Source organism: Sorex araneus, chromosome X, assembly GCF_027595985.1.
Source record: "Sorex araneus isolate mSorAra2 chromosome X, mSorAra2.pri, whole genome shotgun sequence".
Taxonomy (NCBI): Eukaryota; Metazoa; Chordata; class Mammalia; order Eulipotyphla; family Soricidae; genus Sorex; species Sorex araneus.
The window spans coordinates 53,933,935-53,958,124 of NC_073313.1; the positions used below are offsets into that span (position 1 = coordinate 53,933,935).

Below are 24,190 nucleotides of genomic sequence, written 5' to 3' on the forward strand. Positions count from 1 at the left end.
TTATTAAAAATAAATAAATTAAAAAAAAGATTTTAAGTAGACTTATCAAATGAAACCCTGCGGGCCTGAAGACACTAAAAACTACAGTGAAAAAGAATCAGTGAAATGAATGCCTCACCACGAATACTTTACCAGCCAGATTCTCATTCATATTTGAAGAAACAATACACAACTTCACAGAAGAACAAAATCCAGAAATTTTACAGACTCAAAAACACTGTTACAAGAAAAACTAAATGTGCAACTTTAAGACAAGCCCACAGAAATGCCAAACTCCTGTAGAATATGGCACAGAACACCATACCAATAATCTCTTTCAATGTCAATGGGCGAAATGAAACAACTAAGAGACACAGAGTGACAGGTTGAATTAAAAAACTGAGCCTGAGTCCAACACTCTGCTGTCTGCAAGAAACACAGTCAAACAGTTATAGCAAACACAGATTCAAAGTCAAAGGTTGGAACCAACAATTCTTTAAACAAACAAACTTTTTGATGGATCAAACAGTCTGGAATGGCCAGATGAGCATCAGACGACATACACTTCAGGCTGAAGAAGGTTGCAAGAGACAGTAAAGGTCATTATTAGTAATCAATAATATCAGGAAGAACTGTATATCAAGAAGGACTCACTCCTAAGTGGAGATGAACCTAATGATATAAATCAGTAAAAATGCTTAAAACAACTGCTAGTAGACTTGAAGAGAGAAACTGATAGCAACACAATATTAGCTGAATATTTCAATACAGCTTTGTCACTACTCCATAGATAACTAGACTAAATAATTAGACATAGATAACTATATGCATATTGTATATTGTATATATATTGTATATATACCCATTCTTCTCTGATGCATTCTTTAAGATAGAGCACATGCTAGGAAACAAAACACAAAGAGCATAGAAATTATATCAACTATCTTCTCAGACCATGATAAACTGAAAGTAGACGTTAATCACAAACAGTAACAGGGAAACAAATCAAACACCTGGAAATTAAATAGCTTATTACTCAATAACTAGTGGGTCAGAGAGGAAGTCAAAGAGAAAATTTTAAAGATTCATAGAAACAAACAAGAATGAGGAAACTACCTTCCAGAAAAGTTAAGACAGTGTTAAGAGGAAAGTTCACTGCTATGTAAGCATTTATCAGGAAGGAAGAAAGGGTCCACATAAGTAGCTTTACCACACAACTTAAAAAACTGGAAATGGATCCCCAAAAGTATTTCAAAGCAGACAGGAGTAAGTAAATAATAAAACTTAATGAATTGGAATCCCAAAAAACAATTTGAAATATCTGGGGCTGGAGCAATAGCACAGCGGGTAGGGCATTTGCCTTGCATGCGGCCGACCCGGGTTCGATTCCCAGCATCCCATATGGTCCCCTGAGCACCGCCAGGGGTAATTCCTGAGTGCAGAGCCAGGAGCAACCCCTGTGCATTGCCGGATGTGACCCAAAAAGCAAAAAAAAAAAAATTTGAAATATCAAACCAAAAGTTGGTTCTTTGAAAAAAATAAACAAGATGCAAGACTCACAAAGAAAACAAGAGAGAACCTTATAAGCCAAATCAGAAATGAAAGAAGGGATATCACAACAGAAAACATAGAAATTCAAAGGATTTTCAGAGAATACTTTGCAAATCTTTATGCCAACACACTGTCTCATGGATTGGGAGGACTAATGTAATTAAATTGGCAATACTCCCCAAATCACTGTTCGGGTGAAAAGAAGTTCCTATAAGGATGCCTATGCCATTTTTTTCACTTTTTAAAGGAATAGATCAACCACTTCTGAAATCTGTATGGAACAATAGCACAACCCTCTTGAACAGCTAAGGCAGTTCTTGGGAAAGAGATGGGAAGCATCACCTTCCCCAACTTCAAACTGCAGTATAAAGCAGTAGTAATTGAAAAAAAAAAACATGGTTTTGGAATAAAAACATACCCTCCAATCAGTAGAACAGACTTGAATATCCTGAAATAAACTCTCAGGGATACAGTCAATTAATCTTTAATAAAGGAGCAAAAACTATGAAGTAGAGCATAAAAAAGACTCTTCAACAAGGTGCTGCGAAAACTAGTCAGGTACATACAAAAATTAATTCAGGCCTCTTTCTAACACCATGCACAAAAATCAAATGAATATAATTAAGGAACTTGATATCAGAATGAATTTATAAGGTACACAGAGGAAAACAGTGGCAGAATTCTCCATGACATTGACACTAAAGGCATCTTCAATGTCTAACACCACTGACGAAGCAAGTGGAAGCAAAGATAAACAAATGAGACTACATTAAACTAAGAAGCTTCTGAAATTCAAAGGAAATGATCACCAGAATACAAAGCATATGGAGTGGGAAAAATTATTTACCCAACACTCATTTGATAAGGGGTTAATATCCAAGATATATAAGGCAATGGTAGATTATACATTTTAAACTACAATCTTAAGCTATAAGTAGTTGTTATTAAACTATAAGTTTCTAACCTGAATTCGTCATCTGTTTGTCTAATTTGGGGAGGCTATAATCAATGGTACTGGGGGCTACTTCCATCTCTGTGTATGGGGTGCTCCCAATCAGCGCTCAGGGGACCATGTGTTGCTGGGCTTTGAATTTCCCACATGTTGAGCATGAACTCAGCTTGAAAAACTAGCACTCTGGCCTGTAAGTGAGGTTTTCAGTCATTTGAATTTGAAAAAAAATTTCCTAAGTGATGCCCACCAATGTGAACAACAGCTCCCACACATCCATTGTACATAATGAATTAACTTTGTATGCATCTGGAATATTTCTAGTAAGTATTATCACTGGAAAAACTGAGTTAATAGTCATTCAACTGATATTCTTTGTTCTGTGTGTTATGTAAGGAACTCTGATGGGGAAATACTAGAAAGTTTAGGTTCTGTGAGACCATTAAAAAGATGTAATCATGCAATTTGCTGATAAATGGATAGATATGGAGATTATTGTGCTGTGTGAAATGAGTAAGAAGAGGTACAGAGCCAGAATGATGTCACTCATATTAAAGATGTATAGAAACATAGTTGGGGAATAACCAATGCTAATAGGCAATAGAAACAAGGAACAGGGGAACTAGTCCTTAGCAGGAAGCCTGCAAGTGCGGGGGAGGGAGTGGAGAGGTTGGGGGAGTCAGGTAAGGGGCCACTATAACAGTGATCAGTGATATCAGGAAGTTGTCACCCTGGACCACAAATAAGTGCTGAAAGGAGGTAAAGTGATACGCATGATACCCTGTCAGTAACAATATTGTAAACCATAGTTTCTAAAAGTAAAAAGGAAAGAAAGTACCTGTCATAAGGACTGGATGGTGGGCAGTAGGGAAAAGCACTGGTGAAGGGATTGTTGTTGGACAATGTATGCCTGCAACTCAATCATGAACACTTTGGAACACTGTAATTAACAATGATTCCATAAAGAAATTAATGGAAGTAGGAGAATGACATAGAGGATGATAGCATTTGTACAAAAATGAAAATAATAAAGTCTGATCATCTGAATTTGCAATGTGACCGAATTTTTTACAAGTATGGAAAAACAAAACTTCAGAAGTTTTCTGTGAAGAGTATGTCCATGCCTAAACCTAAACATATGAATATTAATCTCACTTGGTTTTGGGGGCATATATCTTGAAGTACGTCCCAGGTTCAATAACTAGCACCATATATAGTCCCTTGTAAAGTAACAGGAGTGGTCCCTGTGTTTAAACCCTAAACACCACTAGGTGTGGCCCAAAATGCTCAGAAAATAAATAAAAGTTAAGTGACTGGGCTTCTGTTTTATCGCGTAATACAATGTCATGGAGCTAATACATCACCTGTCCATTTAAAACTTACTTGTTAAGTATTTTTTTCTCTTACTGCATTGTTTTGTATTTCCATCCAGGACATACTCTTTCTTTCCTACATATTTCTTCCCCCCACAAATTTTATTAAAGCACCCTGAGTTAGAAAGTTATACACAGTTGGGTTTTTGACATACAAAGTTCTATCACCAATCCCACCACCAGTGTCAACTTCTCATTACCGGTGTTCCCAGTTTCCCTATCCTACAACTTCACCACCCCACAGCCCAAGTCTTCCATTGTTTTTTTTTATTTCTTTGTAGGTCACATCACTGATGCTCTGGAGTTATTTTTGAGTCTGCACTCAGGAATCACTCCTGGTGGTGCTCATATGGGATGCTGAGGATTGAACCAGAGTCGGCTGCCTGCAGGCCAAATGCCCTATCTGCTGTGCTATGGCTCTGGCTCCCAGTCTGCCATATTGACAGGTACCTTTTACATTTGGTTATTAAAGTTTGAGTCTTGTAATCTCACTGTTATTGAATTTATGGTTTAGGTAATTAACTTAATCATTTTTAACATCACTGATGTACCTAAAGAAATCCTTGTTACCCCTAACCCCCACTTCTTGCTTCTCATGTAGCTCTTCTCCCCTTCCCCTTCACTTTATTTCTTTCCTTCTCCCTATACCCTGGGGCCAAGGGTGATCTAAAGAATTTTATGATTTTGGAGTGCGAATCGGACCCTCTCGCCTAAAGACTTTGATTCCAAAGATGTAACACATTCGGGCATCCAGCGCAACATCCGATAGCGATGCACTGGGACACCAAACTGGGCTACAACTCTGTGCTGCCGGGGGTGGATTTTTTTTTCCTCCCCACCCTGTCTTCCTGCACGGAAAGTGGCGGGCTGGCGGCACCCATGTGGCAGGCGCCATCTTCTGTGACTCCAAACCCACAGGTATTCGGATTTTACTTTGGGGGCTCCCAGGAACTCATGGGAAGGGGGCGTAACTGGCACGCCCTCGGCTGAGATAAATCCGGAGCCGCTGAGCGCGAATCGGACCCTCTCGCCTAAATACTTTGTTTTTTTTTTTTATTTTTTTATAGTTTATTTTTAATTAGTGAGTCAACGTGAGGGTACAGTTACAGATTTATACATTTTTGTGCTCATGTTTCTCCCTTACAAAGTCTGATAACCCATCCCTTCACCAGTGCCCATTCTCCACCACCAGTAAACCCAACATCCCACCCCCCCTTCCCAGTCCCGTCTCCCCCCACCCCACACTGCCACTATGGCAGGGTATTCCCTTTTGTTCTCTCTCTCTGATTAGGTGTTGTGGTTTGCAATAAAGGTGTTGAGTGGCCATTGCGTTCAGTCTCTAGTCTATATTTGGCCCGCATCATCTTTCCCCCACATGACCAACAACCACATTTTACTTGCTGTTCCCTTCTCTGAGTTGCCCAGGATGAGAGAACAGCCTCCAAGCCATGGTGACAACCTCCTGGTACTTATTTCTACTATTCTTGGGTGTTCGTCTTATAGTCTATTATTCTATATTCCACAGATGAGTGCAATCTTTCTATGTCTGTCTCTCTCTTTCTGACTCATTTCACTTAGCATGATACTTTCCATGTAGATCCACTTATATGCAAACGTCATGACCTCATTTTTTCTAACAGCTGCATAGTATTCCATTGTATATATGTACCAGAGTTTCTTCAACCAGTCATCTGTTCTAGGGCACTCGGGTTTTTTCCAGATTCTGCCTATTGTAAACAGTGCTGCGGTGAACATATAAGTGCATATGTCACTTCGACTATACTTTTTGGCTTTTCTGGGATATATTCCCAGCAGTGGTATTGCTGGGTCAAATGGGAGCTCAACCTCAAGTTTTTTGAGAATTGTCCATACTGTTTTCCAAAAGGGCTGAACTAGCTGGCATTCCCACCAGCAGTGTAGAAGGGTCCCTTTCTCCCCACATCCTCTCCAACAGCGGTTGCTTTTGTTCTTTTGGATGTGTGCTAGCCTCTGTGGTGTGAGGTGGTATCTCAAAGTTGTTTTGATCTGCATCTCTCTGATGATTAGTGATGTAGAGCACTTTTTCATGTGTCTTTTGGCCATTCGTATCTCTTCCTTGGTAAAGTTTCTGTTCATTTCTTCGCCCCATTTTTTGATGGGGTTGTATGTTTTCTTCTTGTAGAGTTCAACCAGTGCTTTATATACCCTTGATATCAACCCCTTATCTGATGTGTATTGTGTAAATATCCTTTCCCATTCTGTAGATAGTCTTTGTATTCTGGTCGCTGTTTCTTTTGCTGTGCAGAAGCTTTTTAGTTTAATGTAGTCCCATTTGTTGATCTCTGTTTTTACTAGATTGCTTAGTTCCGTGTCATCTTTGAAGATACCTTTATCTTCAATATCCTGGAGGGTTTTGCCTACCTTGTCTTCAATGTACCTTATGGTTTGTTCGCCTAAATACTTTGAATTCAGAGACTTCTTACAGCAATGCACTGGGACTGTGAGCTGGGCTATGTAATTTCTGGCAGAATTTTCCCTGGACTTTATACAGAAATCCAAAACCATGCATCCGAGCGACTTAACATTTATAATTGTCAGCAATGTGAAACGGTTCCTTTTGAACAGGTCTGACTTGGGGGGGAAACTCCAAATAATAACAGTAAGTTTTTGTTGAAATATTGAAGGTTTTTAATGTAGCAGCTACCTCTGGACTGTGAACTAAGCAAAAGCCCCACGCTGGCGGACGCGGCGTGGCGTACACCATACTATGAGGCGCAGGAGGGGGGATGAGGGGGGAAAAGGAAAAAAAAAGGGAAAAGGAAAAAGAAAAAAAAGAGAGAGAGAGTTATGTCAACTATAGTGAGTTTTGTGTTGAATTATGGAATGTAATCAAGGTAAAGAAAAAATGAAGTGAAATTCATTAGTTATACAGTAGGGGGTAGGGGTGGGGGCGGGGGGTATACTAGGGTTTCTGGTGGTGGAATATGGGCACTGGTGAAGGGATGGGTGTTTGAATATTGTGTAACTGACATATAAACCTGAGAACTTTGTAACTTTCCACATGGTGATTTAATAAAAATTAAAAAAAAAAGAATTTTATGATTTTTTGTTCTATTACTGATAAGACATATGTCTCTCTTTTTTGTTTTGTTTTTGGGTCACACCTGGCAATGCTAAGGGGTTACTCCTGGCTTTTAACTCAGGAATTACTCCGGGCAGTGTCAGGGGACCATATGGGATGCTGGGAATCAAACCCGGGTAGGCCACATGCAAGGCAAACGCCCTACCCGCTATGCAATCACTCCAGCCCCGATATATGTCTCTTTTGAGAACTCTTTATTGTGATCTACCTTTAGATTTACATTAAATTTGACTTTCTTTGACTTATCCTTTTAACTGGTTACAATACCTCATAAATAAAATTTCTAATATATTCATGTTTAGATCATTATGATAGCTAAGACTTTGACTTTTTTTAATTCTTTTAACATTTTCTATAAATGTTATTGTCCATGCATGTTTCCCTGGGGCAGGCTGTGTGCGTGCGCGCATGTGAGCATGCTTCCCTGGGGCTGGCTATGTGTGAGCATATATGTGTATGTAGTGTGTGCTTGCATGTTTATGTGTGCATGTGTGCATGTGTATGTGTGCATATGTGTGCATGTGTCTGTGTACACATGTGTGCGTGCGTGTGTGCGTGCATGTGTGTATGCATGTATATGTGCATATGTGTCTGGTGTGTCTGTGTGTGCATGTGTGTATATGTGCATTTGTGTATATGTGCGTGAGTGCATGTGTGCATTTCTGTGTTTGTGTGTGCGTGTGTATGTGTGTCTGTTTATGTGTGCATGTGTGTCTGTGTCTGAATGTGTATATGTTCGTGTGTGTATGCGTGTGTGTATATGTGTGTATATGTACATGTGTCTATGTGCGTGTGAGTGCGCACTCCCCAGCTCGTCCCAGCAAGGTCGAGAACTGCGTCCCCGCCCATTGTGCATGATGGACACCTTGACTTCCAGAGTATCAGGGGCAGCACGGGCTGGGGACCTGGACCTGAGGGTTCCGAGCAAGCCCCCGAGAACCCCCTCCCTCATTCCCTTCTGCCTAGACTGGTCACTGCAGTACACTTAGGACTGCGGCTGGCGGGCTCCTGGATTAGCGAATGTCAGGGCCTGAATCTTGGTGCATGCCCAAGGTGGGGGCATCCCTGAAAGCTGGGAGCTGACAGCAGCTGTGTGTTTCCAAAACCGTTTGGGATCCAGAGGCTGCACAAGTGCCCTGGACTCAAGGGAGCACAAACCCCCAGAGAGCTTTATGATTTTATTTATTTAGTTAGTTTTAGGGGCTGGAGCCATAGTACAGTGGATAGGGCATTTGCCTTGTAAGCGGCTGACCTGGGTTTGATTCCTCTGTCCCTCCAAGATACCCCGGCAAGCTACCAAGAGTATTCCACCCACACGACAGAGCCTGGCAGGCTACCTGTGGCATATTCGATATGCCAAAAACAGTAACAAGTCTCACAATGGAGACGTTACTAGTGCCCACTCGAGCAAATCGATGAACAACAGGGCAATAGTGCGACAGTGCTACAGTTATTGCCCAATATTGTTGAAATAGATTGGACAGAATTTACTTAAGGTTTTCATCTAAAGTCACAAATTGAAAAGAACTCCAGCTTAGAGCAGTTTGCCAGATATAAGTTTGTTGGTAAAAGAGTGATCACTGTATCACTGTGATCCTGTTGCTCATGTATTTCCTCGAGTGGGCACCAGTAACGTCTTCATTGTGAGACTTGTTACTGTTTTGGGCATATTGAATATGACACAGGTAGTTTGCGTGCTTCAAAAACAACGCGAATAACTGATATTCATTGATAAATTGGAGCAGGATATTCCTAAAATGTTAGAAGAATCTAACTGATTAAAAAACTGGCTTTATTGTAGTCTAAGAAGTTTATCTTTGAAATACAAATGGCCAAAGGCACATGAAAAAAATGCTACATATCGCTAGTCATCAGGGATATGCAAATCAAAACAACAATGAGATATCATCTCACATCACAGACACTGGCACACATTAAAAAGAACAAAAGACACCAGTGCTGGCATGGATGTGGGGAAAAAGGGACGCTCTTTCACTGTTGGTGGGAATGCCAACTGGTCCAGCCTTTCTGGAAAACAATATGGACAGTCCTTCAAAAACTAGAAATTGAGCTTCCATATGAACCTGCAATACCACTTCTGGGAATATATACCGAGGGTGCAGTAAAGCACAGTAGAAATGACATCTGTACGGATATATTTATTGCAGCACTGTTTACAATAGCCAAAATCTGGAAACAACCCAAGTACCCTAAAATAGATGACTGGTTAAAGAAACTTTGGTACATCTACACAATGGAATACTATGTAGTTGTTAGGAGAGATGAAGTCATGAAATTTGCTTATAAATGGATAGACATGGTAAGTGAAATAAGTCAGAAAGAGAGGGATAGACATAGAAGGGCTGCACTTATTTTTGGAGTATAAAATAACATAACACACGGCTGACACTCAAGAACAGTAGATACAAGGGCCAGAAAGACTGCCCCATAGCTGGAAGCCTGCCTCATGAGCGGAGGGGAGAAGGCAGCTGGAATAGAGAAGGCATCACTAAGAAAATGATGGCTGGAGAAATCAGTCAGGATGGAAGATGTATGCCGAAAGTAGATAATGGACCAAACGTGATGACCTCACAGTGTCTGTGCTGCAAGCCATATGCCTAAAATTAGAGAGATAGTGTGGGGAATATTGTCTGCCATGGAGTCAGGGGGAGGGTGGGAAAGGGGGGGTATACCGGGGATATTGGTGGTGGGGAATGTGCACTGGTGGAGGGATGGGTGTTTGATCATTGTGTGACTGTCACCCAAACATGAAAGCTTGTAGCTATCTCACAGTAATTCAATAAACTTTTAAATAAATAAATAAATAAATAAATAAATAAATAAACAAATAAGAAGTTTCTCTTTGACACTGTTTTCAGTGTTACTACAGTTAAAGGTTAGTCTAGCTTTCCAATTCTCAATAAAGTCTGGCATTTAACATTTTATCTTATCATTTAAATTTTTCTAAAAGTTTATATTTTTAAGGTACAATTAAAATAGTTTTAGAATCTTTCTTTGAATTTGTTGTGATACTACATTTTTCATTTAAATTCATTTATAATTTATCTTCATTTTCTTGATTAAATTTGCTAGAGGCTTAACTGCTTAATTCATCTCTACATTATATAAACAACCCTTTGGCTTTATGTTATATTGGATTCTTAATCGTGTAATTTCATACTTCATTTTTAATAATGAAACATTTTAGTTTATGAATTTACTTCAGAATATTGGTCTCAAAGTTATGAATAGACATGGTCTAATTTTTGTTATTTTTATATGCCTGATAATGTTTCTTTGGGCTAACATTTACATATAAATGTGTTCTGAAATATGCAAAAGTTGAAGATTTTTATTTATATTTGTTCTAAAATTTCTTAAAGACTTACATTATCACTAGAGAAAAAAGCAAGCATAACTCCACCTTTTGGAATTTGAAAAAGTTTTCTCAGCCATACACAATATATTAACATTATATCTCTGAATATTGGGGGATAGAATTTAGGCACTTTTATGAGATATATTTTATACTTTTTAATTACATATGATGAATTATGTATTTTAAATCCTCTAAGTATTTATTTCTATTCAAATTTATCCTGACATAGCTAAAGTATGCTGAACTATCTCATATAGCTGCTAGTATAATATCTCCTATATAACAGTTCATTTTACATTTTGGATACATCTTTTGGGGAAAGAAAGTTTAAATTTTATATATATATATAATATATATATATATTTTATTAAAATTAAATATCTAGACCATCATGATTGCTAGATATTGTTTGTGCTTTCAAATGGGTAAGTGGCATAGTCAGGTGCCTATGTGGAGAATGAATTTATTGGAAGGAAGTGAGATGAAAGCTAAGAATTCTCATACTTAACAGTATGTGAATCACTGAATAAAAGAACAAGGATAAAATGGCTACAGAGTCTATAGCAATAGTATAGCATGCTTGCTCTTATCTTGCACACTACTGAACTAGGTTTGATCCCAAACACCACACATGGTCTCCCGAACACCATGAGTAATGATCCCTGAGCACAGAGTCAGAGTAAGCCCTGGGCAGTGCCAGGAGAAGGAAGAAAAAATGGATGGATGGAAGAAAGGAAGAAAGGGAGTGAGGAAGTTTCAGAAAAGAAGGGAGGTAGAAAGGAAGGAAGAAAGGAGACAATAGGCTGGAGAGATACAATGAATAGGGCAATTGTCTAGCACATGGCTGACTTGAGTTCTATCCTTGGTACTCCATATGGTCACCTGAGTCAGCCAGGAGTGATCCTTGAACACAGAGCTAGGAGTAAGCCCTGAGTACTGACGGATGTGCCCCCAAATAAAAAAAATGCTACAGGATGCTTATCAAGTAAAAATATTCAAGTCTTAGAATTACTTGAATTAGAAGGGGGTTTCAGCATGATAGGAATTAAGTAAAACATTTAGATTCTGACTTACTTTAATATAATCGATCTACCTTAGTACTTATCAACATAAGTATCTATCAACTTAAATATTCATCAAAAAGGACTTATACACATATATAAAGCTCAAGGTTGAATCTTTGTCAGTTGATCACTTACTCAAAACAAAACCTTCTACCTTGGTATAACCCCAGAAAAAATATTTAATTTCTGTAGCACTGTCGTCCCGTTTTTCATCGATTTGCTCGAGCACGCATTTAATTTCACTAGACAAAATATTTAATAAGGCTAGAAAATATTTAATTTCAGGGAAATTATTTTTCTTTCATGTGCTACGAACTGTTGTATAAATCTGAGGGAAAATATGGATTTTTAAAAAAAATGTTCTATACCCATCCTAAGGTAAGGTCTACAATTCCACAAGAGGGCAGTATCACATAATGCATTATGTCATTGATGGGTTTCTTCCAAGAGGGTTCATTGAACCAAGAGTGTTCATTGAACCAATGAAAATTCAAGGATAGTTCCTGACATGTCATAAAATCCGAAGGGTCCTACTATCTCTCAGGTCATAATTATTGCCGCCTTTAAGTAACTAGTAATGACAGATGTTGCTATAGTTGGGAGAATGAGGACATGATGCTCACCCAAAGGAAGATGAATAGGTAACACACTTGCCATTCGCATTCTGATTACCATTCGCTCAAATTTCATTTGGGTGATGTTCACAGTATGTTTAATTGTTGGTATCTCTCTACAAACAGTATCTCAGTATCTGTGGAAGATTTTATTACCTGTTTTTTTCTTTGTCATGCCTAAAGTGATTTTCATGTTCTCCGAAGGTCATACTACTGTTCTGAAGGTCTCTTTATTTTATGTTTTGTTACCTCAGTTATGCTTTTTTTATAAACCTGAGAAATAAATGGAACTGGAATTCTTTGAGAACTCATATATGATATAAATCACCTTATTTAATCATCACAACAATGCTATTATATAGCAACTTTCATTTACCAAGTGACAGAACTAGGAAGGGGTACACATGGATATGACTCAAAAACAAAAGCTCAATAATCTACCAGGCTATCCCTTAAATAAATATTATTTGAAACTCAAATCATAACCAATACTAGTTCGAATCATTGACAATGTGTCGATAAGGTATCACTTAACATGTCATGTCCTGTATAGGCGCATAGGTAGACATGGTTTAATCTTAAATAATATAAAACAATGGGATCCTATATAACCTCACCTTACTAATTCAAAATCCTTTATTTCTAAGTTTTCTCTCCTTAGAACAAATCATTTGTATGTAGAGCAGGAAAATAATGGAAGAGTTAAAGATGGATTCTGTGTCTCTGGCTTGATCAACTGAGTGGATGTCACTGAAAGAAGGAATTGGAAAAAGACTACCCTGTTAGGTTTTAGCATTTTGTGTTTTAAATTCTTCTGATACATCTAAGTATTACAAACGTCCATTAGGATGTTGGCTATATTGTTGACAAAATAGGTGTAGCTATTCACAGGTAATTGAAGCCCCTGGACTGAATGAGATTTTTCATGGTATATTAATAGAAAGTGTGGAAGTAAGGGAGACAATGCTATTTAAATGATTGTCAGAAGAAGATAAGCTAGAAAGATGTGGGTAAGGGATAGGACACACCTGGGAGTACTCAGGGCTTCTTCCAAGCTCTGTACTCACTAGAGCCAGTGTTCGAGCACCATTTAAGGTGCTGGGATCTAACCTGGGTAAGCCATGTGAAAGGCAAGTGATTTAGCTGGAGGAAATGGATTGGAGGTAAAATGAAGGGGTCAGTAATGTGGAGATTTGATTTGCGATTATGTGTAGGAGGCTGGAGAAATAATATAGTATGTTAGGTGCTTGCCTTGCACACAGCTAACCCAGCTTAGAACCCAGCACCACATAGAGTCCTCTAGGGATCACGGGGAGTGATACTAGAGTATAGAGCCAGGAGTAAGACCTAAGTACTGACAGTGTGGCCTAACCTCTCCCTGAGAAATTTTAAAAGGAGATCATGTGTATCTTTTGACACTACTGCTATTGGAAGTAAACTTAAACTATAATATGTGAAAAACAAAGAAATGAAGACAGTAGTATAGAAGTTCTTTTGAGAATTGAACTAAAAAAAAAGAAAGAAGACAGTACGCTAATGGAGAAATGTAATTGTAGGATTATATTTTTAATTTTCCCAGTAACAATAATGAATATAGGTAAACATTAGGCAGAGGGAACCTTTCTCAACATAGTAATGACTATCTATATCAAACCCACAGCCAGTATCGTTCCCAATGTTGAAAAACTGAAACCATTCCCTCTAACATCAGGCACAAGGCAGAAGGCACACTGTCTCCACTTTAATTTAATATAAAATTAAATGACCAGGAATTAACAATGAAGCAAGAAAAAGAAATAAAAGAGATTCAACTTAAAAAAGAGTAAGTCAAATTATCACTATTAGCATATGACATAAGAAAAGATCCTATAGTTCACTAAAAAGCTCTTAGAAATAATAAACAAATACTGCAAAGCAAACAGCTATGAGGAAAATACAAAAATTTGTTCAATTCTATATGCAAAACTGAACTAGAATAGAAAGCATCAGAGTCTACTCCGTGCAAAACAGTGTTCAAAATTATTAAGTACCTAGGTATCAACTAAACAAAATATACAAGATACCAATACCATAAAAATTATGAGCCACTTAAGAAATAGGAAAGACTTTAATAAATGGAAAAATATTATATGTTCATAGATGTAAAGAATCAGTATTATATAAATGAAAATCCTACCTAAATTGTTATATAGATAATGCAATCTCCATCCAAATTCAGATAAAATTCTTCAAGAATTTAGAATAATAAATAACAAAGTTTATATGGAATCATAAAACACTCTGAATAATCTAAACCATGCAGAGAAATAAGAAACTGGGACGTATTTCATTACTTAACTTTAAACTATTTTATAAAGCTAAAGTGATCAAAACAGCATGATACTGGAATAGGATAGACTTCATTATTAATGGATTAGAACTAAGTATCCAAAGACAAATTCTCAGAAATATGGTCAACAAATTTTTAACATAGGAGCTGGGAGTACATTAAGTGGAGTAAACATAGACTCTTCAATAAATGGTGTTTGGAGAATTGGATAACTACCTATAAAAATGAAGCCAGTTGCTCTCATATCTTACACAAAAGTCGATTTAAAGTGGATCAAAGGCCTTGAGATCAAAACAGAAATCACAAAATACACTGAAAATATATAGGCAGAATGCTCAATCATTTGAACTTCAAAGGTATTTTTAATATGTTTCCATTGGCAAAGGCAATAGAAACAAAATAAGCCAATGGGACTATATAAAATTAAGCACAAGCTAAAACTATTAGACACCTGACTAAAAGGGAGAAAATGTTTGCATTCAACATATTAGAAAAGGGTTAATTATCAAAGATATATAAGGTACTCATAAAGATCAACAACAAAAATACCTATCAAAAAATGGGGAGAACATATGCACTTATATGTTCACCGCAGCACTGTTTACAATAGCCAGAATCTGGAAAAAACCCGAGTGCCCTAGAACAGATGACTGGTTGAAGAAACTCTGGTACATCTATACAATGGAATACTATGCAGCTGTTAGAAAAAATGAGGTCATGATGTTTGCATATAAGTGGATCAACATGGAAAGTATCATGCTAAGTGAAATGAGTCAGAAAGAGAGAGACAGACATAGAAAGATTGCACTCATCTGTGGAATATAGAATAATAGACTATAAGACTAATGCCCAAGAATAGTAGAAATAAGTACCAGGAGATTGTCTCCATGCCTTGGAGGCTGGTCTCTCTTTCTGGGTAACTCAGGGAAGGGACCACCAAGTAAAATGTGGTTGGAGGTCATGTGGGGGAAGGGTGATGCGGGCCGAATACAGACTAGAGACTGAACACAATGGCCATTCAACACCTTTATTGCAAACCACAACACCTAATCTGAGAGAGAGAACAAAAGGGAATTCCCTGCCATAGTGGCAGGGTGGGGTGAGGGGAGACGGGACTGGGGAGGGGGGGAGGGATGTTGGGTTTACGGGTGGTGGAGAATGGGCACTGGTGAAGGGATGGGTTATCGAACTTTGTATGGGGGAAACATGAGCACAAAGATGTATGGATCTGTAACTGTACCCTCACGATGACTCTCTAATTAAAAATAAACTAATAAAAAAAATTTTAAAAAATGGGGAGAACAAATGAACAGACACTCTCTGATTAAGATAGAGGGATGGCCAACAGTCATATGAGAAGTGCTCATCATCACTTATTGTCAGGAAAATCCAAATTGAGATATCATCACACACCAGTGAGAATAGCACATATGAAGAAACCTAGAAACAACATGTCTTGGTGGGGATGTGGTGAAAAAGGAACTCTCATCCACTGCAGGTAAAGTTGTCTGGTTTTAATCCCTATGGAAAACATTATGCAGATTGCTCAGAAAAGTAAAAATAGAATTGCCATACAACCCAAAATTTCCACTTCTTGGTATCTACCCCAATGACACAAAAACAATTATTCAAAATGTCATATGCACACTATTATTCATTGCAGCACTTGGCACAATAGCTAGGATATGGTATTAACTTGGATGTTGTTTACATATACAATAGAATACTATACAGCTACAAGGAATTTTAAAAGCATGCAATTCATTGCAACTTGGATGGAGCTGGAGGATATCATGTTAAGTCAGAGAAGAAGGTAAAAAACAGGATGATCTAAATTATCTATGGTATATAGAATAATAGGGCAGGGGAATGCAAAGTATGCAATGGGGGCTACCTAGATTATTCTGAACACCAAGATTATAGAAATGTCAAAGTCAGGGAAGGAAAGGAATCAAGGAGGAAGTGAAAAAGAGACAGGGGGTAACAGGTCTTTGGGTGCGTTGGTAGTATAGAGATGTGGTAGAGGTGTATATCTAAATAACAAAGCCACTAACACTATAAGCATGAGACCCAAACTACAATAATAAAAATTTAAAATTCACCTGTCAATGAGGTAGACTAGGAGTTGGTAGGTAACCCGAGGACACTGGCTGAGGAATACTGACATTGATGCTTGTATTGGTGCTGGAATATTGTTTTTCTGAAACTCTACTATGAATGACTTTGTAAGTCAAGGTGTCTTGATAATTTTAAAAGACATATGAGTGTGATCTTTCTACGTCTGTCTCTTTTAGCTGAGAGGTACAAGCTTACAATGTTGCGATTCCTGGCAGACATTTCTCTGGACTTAATTACTAGATACTAAAATACAGAAATCCAAAACTATGCTGCTGCTAGTGCGGCCTCCTGACTTCATATCTCTTCATTCTCAGCAATGGAAAACAAATTACCAAATGCTTTCTTTTCAGCAGATTGACTTTAGAGGGGAGAAACTCCAAATCAATAATAGTGAATTTTTTTTTGTTTAAATATTGAATGTAATCAAAGTAAAGTGAAAGTAAAGTGAAATTTACCAGTTACACATGCGGGGTGGGGGGCTGGGGAGGTGGAGGGAAGGGGGGAGGTATATCGTGATTCTTGGTGGTGGAATATGTGCACTGGTGAAGGGATGGGTGTTTAAGCATTGTATAACTGAGACTTTAACTTGAATGCTTTGTAACTTTCCACATGGTGAATTAATAAAAGAATTTTTAAAAATTTAAAAAAAGACATAAAAATAAATTAACATAAAAGGAGAAGTATGATCTCTAACAATATAGAGCAAGGATTCAGCAACAAAATAAAAGTGAAGTCAAGTCAAAAATTCACCGATAGGAGATGCGTTGGTGACAGCAGAATGACCATGTTTAAATATGCCTTTACCATACTTTTTCTTATGACATTTCATTTACCTGGAATGTCTTTCTCCTTATGATGGCTAATTTGTAAAATTCTATAAAATGTTTAGTTCAAATTTCACCTTTCCAATGAAATCTTACCCTCTCAACCTAATCTGTAGATGTCTTTTTCTCTTGAATTCTAATAGCAATTCCTGTCTGAACAATCCATTTAGCGATCATGATTCAACTCTTTGCATTCTCCTTACTGCTTTCTTAAAACAGCTTATTGCTATAGTTATTACTGTATTTTATACCGAATTAGACTGCATACTTCTCAAGGGAAGGATTTATATCTTTGCATTAGATCATGTTAAGATAGTACCCTCCATCTTCCATGGCTGTAATAGGACTTCTAAATCTATACAGTTGAGACATATAAGTAGATACTGATGATGTGCTTGATAAAGAATACTATACAGCTATTATAAATGATGAATTCATGCAACTTGTGGCAACATGGGTAGAGCTGGAAGATGTCATGTTAAATGAAGTAAGACAGAAGAAGGAAAAATACAGGATATCACTCATATGTAGTATTAAGAATAACTGTATGAGGGAATGCAATGTTTTAAAAGAGGGATGTCCTGACCAACCTTAGTCCCAGAATATAGGGAAGAGAAGGAAAGAAAGAGTGGAATGGTGAGGGAGAAGAGACAGATGAGATGCAACAGGGGCCAGAACAAGGGAGCCACGTACAAAGATGGTGTTAAGGAAGTTAGGCCCAAATATTGAAACCACAGAGTCAACAACACTGAAATCAAGAGACCGAAACTTTAACAATCAAGCATAGAAAGGTGCTTGTCAAGAGCACAGGTTGGGCATGGAGGGTGAGATATGGGAGGGGGCCAGGGAACATTGGTGAAGGGAGGTTGACACTAGTGATGGGATTGGTGCTGCAATACTGTATGCCTAAAACTCAACTATAAATAACTTTGTAAATCACAGTACTTCAGTAAAAATATGGAAAGTTAAAATAATAATAATAATTTAAAAGGAAGGAAAATATATGGTTGAGTAATGTCAAATTTTCAGAAAGGAGTAGACAGCAAAACACTCAGTAGGCCCTTGGTGTGTATTTGAATAATTTAATTTTCTCAATAGTAAATAAAATACTGCATATTACAGAGATAAAATACATTTATCCAACAGTGGTACACAGACAGTATATGACAATGTCAGGTTTGGGTGGTGGTTGTTTCTTTTATATATAAGGATATATTAGAATAGTAGCAATATTATTGTCCTATGATATAGTGCTTGGTTTTGAACCACAGATACTTTAACCTATGCCATTCTGCTTGAGTTCTGTGCATCATTCCTTCCATTTTACATATACCTCTTTCTGTCATAATACCAAAGACCCCATTGAGCTACCAAGAAAGATTTCAGTAGTCCAGCAAATACCCCTGTGCCTTACCTCCTGACAATCAGCTTGAGTATCCTGAAGGAGCCTTTTATGAGGATGAGGGCCTCTTGGCGGGAGCCATACAATGGAGTGCCATTGATATTCACCAGCTCATCACCAGTCCTCATCTTCTGAGATAAGGCTGCCTTGCCTCCATCTTCAATCTGTTGTAGAGAACAAGACAGAAAGTAGGTGGTGAAGAAATTCCCCAAAAATTCTGCTTCTGAGTTCTTCCCAACTAGAGACGGGGAAAGCTTCAGAAGAGCATGTAAGTAACTGATAACAGCCATTATTTACTAAAGGCAATGCTTGGAAAAGTCCAGGAAGAAGGCAATACAGTGATAATACAATCTCTGCTTTGCAGGAATCCATAATTCACCTTGGAGAGAACAAGTACTTTTTCAACATTCCTTTTTCTTTCTTTTAGCAGTACAAGAGATTGAACACAGGTCTCATGCATGTGAGGTATGTGTTTTGCTGTGGAGCCACATTCCTGGCCCTAGAATAAGCACTTCAAAATAAGAAAGTGATGCTTGGAAGGAACCTGAAAGTGTGGGTTAAAGTGGCAGCATAGCTAGAAAACTATGCAAAATATTAGAGTCAGAATAGGTAGGTTCCAGAAAAATGACCTTTGGCAAAGTTTTCTGTCTTTGGTCAGGTTTTGAAGTCTGAGAAACTGAAGCATGTGACCCTGAACAAGTTACCTAAATTTTCTGTGTCTTTAAGACCTCATATACAAACTACAGGCAAGAGTACCAACTTCACTGGGCCATAAATATATAAAATGTTTGGGAGCTGTAAAGACTCAAGAAATATGGGGTATGATTATTATAATAGTGGGGTAGACTATAAAGATCTTGCAAGTGGCTTCCATCTAAATATTATATAAGTGGAACTAAAATTCCAAAAGCTACAAACTATGTGAAAATTAAAGAACATTTTTTCTATGTTCTCCGATAAGAACTTAACAAAGTGCTTCCAATATCTGGCACATAGTGGCATTTACCAAAAACTGAGGATATGGATAGTCATTGTTCTATCACAGATAACAGAATTTTCATTGACAAGTGCAGTCTCAGCAAAAAGGTAATCTTGGTAGTACTAAAGAAGGCAGCTGGGATCACTGAAAGCAAAGACAGAATGAATGACTACTGAACAGACAAAAACAAGCAGAGCACAAATACTCCAAGGGACCTTCGGATTAACTTTATAGGTAATATTCCTTTCACCACAAATGTTGAGTTCTATTAGAACATCAATTCCATTTATGGTGGTGGGAGTCAACTTATCAATCCATTAATGAATTCCATGAGTTTTAAGTGAATTTCTAGCATGTACAGGGCAACACGTGGAGTAATAAATACAGATGTTCCTAGCCTTAGGGGTGGGTTATTAATTATCTAATACTTATATGTCCATATAGATAACCATGTAAGAAAAAGTTCCACTGGACTGATAAAATCAAGAAGAGATTTTTTTTCGAACAGGGACAAAAGAAGAGAGCTATTTTTATATGAGCAAAATAAGGGTTAACCTTTGCTCTAGGTATTTTTACAGTTAATTTTATTCTTGTTCCTGTATTTCTCTTACTTCCTCTTTCTCTTAGATAGCATCCCCCAATTTATTCCCACACCATGGAAGAATATTGCTGATTTTTAAATTGGCTAGCTCCTGTGTAATTTGGCAGATAAGACATCCTGAGTGCAAAGAAAAATGTTAATTTGGGATTTTAAAAAAATCCCATCAAATAAATAGAGTTTCTGAGTTAAATCACTGATAGTTATTAAATTTATTGCTGCTAACCCAACAGTTTTCTTTAAATTAATCTCTGTCTAAAAATCATAAGTTATCCAAGTAACACTATATATGTGTATATATACGTATATATACATAGTGTTTATATATGTATAAAAAACTATACACACACATACACACACACACATATATATATATATATATATATATAAACATATATATATATATAGTTCCAGTACTTGGGACACTGTTCAAAAGAAAACAATTCTGGTAAATGGGAAATAACTCAACAAATTAATTGGGAATACATTTTATTTCCATTGTTATTATTATTCCTTCATAGTCACTGCTGTCTGGTGCAAAACAAAGTGCTGTACTTAAATTTCAGAAGTTCACTTGAATGAGTCATTCCTTTGGCACCCATGGAAGTTCTCAGTAGCAGCAGGCAAGACATTCAACACAGATGAACTATTTGAAAGTGTTTCCTTAGGCTCACACTGAACCACAAGCAGGAATCTAACAAATTACTGCTAACATATTTTTACCTATTATATATATTAGTCTTAATTTACTCTACCCCCATTTTATTCATACAACTCAATTATCCATATGAATGTTATCCATAAAAATTCTGCCATTCATTGTATATTAAATACCACTAGTGAATTTAGCACTTTGCTACATCAACAAGATTTCTGTTTACTCTGTTTACCCTCTAGGCTAGAAAATGAAAGGGGGGACCCTTTAAAACAAAAATGTTAAATTACTGTAGCAAATGCACAAGCATTTTGCATTTCGTATTGCCACATCCTGCTGCTACTATCTGATTTCTTACAGAAATTCTTTCTTAGACTACAGTCTCAGGCCAATTGCTTCTGTCCCTCTTGCTGTTGCATGCAATCTTTCAGTTACCAACAACATTGTCCTCCAGATAAATATCTTGAGTATAATAAGGCCACTTTAATACAAGTATGTACTCAGCATCAGATTGGGGCACAGTCTGAGAGTCCAGATAGGTAAAGAGCATGACAAGGCATTCTATGTGAACCAGTTATTTACTGAAATAATTCATTTTTACTCTTCATGACTTTTATCATTTTAAAAATATGGCACACTAGTATTTATTTTCCCCTCTGCACCTTTAGATTCTTGGGATCCAGCACATTTTCCATTTCTGTTTGGGCTCATGACAGCCAGCTCTCAGTCAATGGTTCAACCAAACATTTGTTTATAAAGAAGATAAAGGCAACTACTCATGTTTTATAGCAAGGAAAAGGAAGGAAGTGGATGAAAAAGAAAAATATGAAGGGATAAAGAAAGTGAGAGAAGGCAGTTGGGAGGGAAGAAGAAACACTTACTCTATAAAAGATTTAGTTTTATCCTACCCACAGGCACACTCATAACTCTAGCTGGGGCCAAGAAAGATTGTTAATCAACAAAATTGTTGCAATTAACAGGCCCTATTTGAAGGGTTGTGTCATATCACTTGAAGCTGTCCATTCAGTAAGACCGGTGAACTTTCAGTTCTTCTTGAATCAAACCTTCAGGGTGGCATCCTTGTATCATTTGAAGTGTTGCGAATTATCAGATTGGACCCAGACACATTGGAATGTCACTGTAAACACATATTACAAAGCCTAATGTAAACAGTGGTTACCTTATGTGCCATTTGGATTACCCAAGTCATTGCTGCATTAGCAGTGAGTGGCCCCAGTGTTTGAAAATTGATTTTAAAAGGCCATGTAACTGAAAGTCTGCAGGCTCTGGAAAATTAGGAAGACCATGGGCAAATCACTTCCCCCTCATTTGGCTTCCTTCATCCTTACTAGTAAAATGTGAGGGCCTGACTAGCTAATCCTGGAGAGTCCTTGGAGTTCTGCCATTCAGTGACCTGGGAACAGTGAGCAAAACCATGCTTATCCTTCTGCTGACATAGATAATTCTGTATTCTTGCCCCATTGTACTCTGCCTTCACCCATATTTAACTCCTTCACAACTCACTAATTAACATCCATCTCTCAATTGCCTGTGGTCTTTATCCATTGTTTCAGAGTGATCCTCCAAGTTTGGAACACTTTTTAAAAAGCACAGTTTGGACACAGAATGAGATTCCTGAAGCCCTATTTTGTGCTAATGAACTGGTGACTTGGAATTCTTGATGGGTCTTCAGTGAAGCATAAAGTGCTTCAAGTGCTGTCAACAAAGTGAAAAGTTGTCCCCTAGAGAGTAAATGCAAAGAAAATGGACTTAACAAGCACTTATTCATTTTCTAGTACATTTTATTTTGCCTTAAACTAGCAGATAGTTGGTTAGGTCCATGTGGGAGATATGAGAAAATGAATGAAAGGCATGTTAAAATGGGGTTAGCTTGGAAAATGCTGTCAGAAGAAGAAAAACCATCTCCAACCATAACCCAAAGGAATTAAATGTCTACTCAGATGCAAAAGAACAGCATTAAAAATAAATGACATGATTATAAACACCTCTGTGTACTACAAGAAAATTATTGGAAAAATAGGCAGAGTGAAATATTTCTGGACAGTTCCATTTTTTGTCAAATTAATAGCCTATACACCTCTGCTTCTGCCACCAGATTATTCAAATTGATGTACTTTTTGAAAATATAAAGAAAATGTCCACCTCAAATATACAGTTACATTGCTTAAAAATCCTCTGATTTTTAAAAATCACCTTTAAATGATTTTTGTATTTTAGTAACAGTCCATGAATTTAGCAGTTCAGTATTATTGGAAAATTTGATGGGGAGAAAATGTTAAAATGCAGAGAAGCTGGATTTAAGAAGTTTAATTATTAGGAAACATTATCCACATTCATTCTGAAACTAAATTTGAAATCGTAGCAAAACAGTTTTGGGGTTGCTTCTGATCTGCTCTCTCAAACCCAACTAGAATCCCTTAGGACACAAGTAAAGATTAAAAAGAGTGTCCTGGAAAAGAGAAATGCAGATGTTGAAACATCTGCAATATTATTGCCATGGCTTCCAAGAACTATCTTGTTCCAGGTTGGAAACATAAATGCTACCCTCATTTGTCTCTCTTAGGAACTCCTCCCCTCAAAATCCCACTCAAATTTCCAATGTAGTCTAGATTAGAATAACAAGAAACTCTGCTGTTTCTAATTTCATCTTCCACCTTATGCCAGTTTCCCCAAAAGGCAAAAAGAGAACAAAACCTCTCTCAAATAAATACAAATTCAAACACATTTAAATGTATTGAATGAGTCTGTTTTTTTTTTTAATTTTATTTTATTGAATCACTGTGAGATACTAATTTCTGTATGGAGCTAGTGATGAACACCAAGGGAGAAAATATTCTTTCCCTCCATTAGCTGCTAAGAAGCAGATGCTCAGATCCTACAAGGGGCTTCCCCAGAGTGTAAAGCTCTGTGGATTAGGACCATGGCTTCTCTGACCTTGAAAAAAAAAACATGCTGTTCCCCACAGTATGACCTATCCTTCCAGACAAATCCTTCCTCCCCAGCTGCTTAATCACCATCTACTTTACTAATCCTCCCAACAAAAGTTCTCTAAGCTCCAAATCATTAGATTTCACCTAGGATTAGCCCAGGTCAAATTTTATGTACCTTTGCCAAAAACTCAGTCAATTCAGAGCCAAATTTATCTCTAGGAATTTGGTGATGAGGAAGGGGTAGGGAGTCAAAAGCACCGTACCTACATAAGCAGTCAAAAGCAAGTGTGTCTTTGCCCCCTAC

At 37.4% G+C, this 24,190-nt stretch overlaps 1 protein-coding gene across 1 annotated transcript in view; it reads right to left on the reverse strand.

The window, feature by feature from the left end:
* The window catches only part of SHROOM4 (shroom family member 4), a 348,365-nt gene that overhangs the window by 218,545 nt on the left and 105,630 nt on the right, over positions 1–24,190 (reverse strand). Inside the window, exon 2 of the mRNA XM_055123334.1 lies at positions 18,716–18,867. Within this exon, the coding sequence (XP_054979309.1) occupies positions 18,716–18,867 (152 nt within the window). The remainder of the gene's footprint in view (positions 1–18,715; positions 18,868–24,190) is intronic.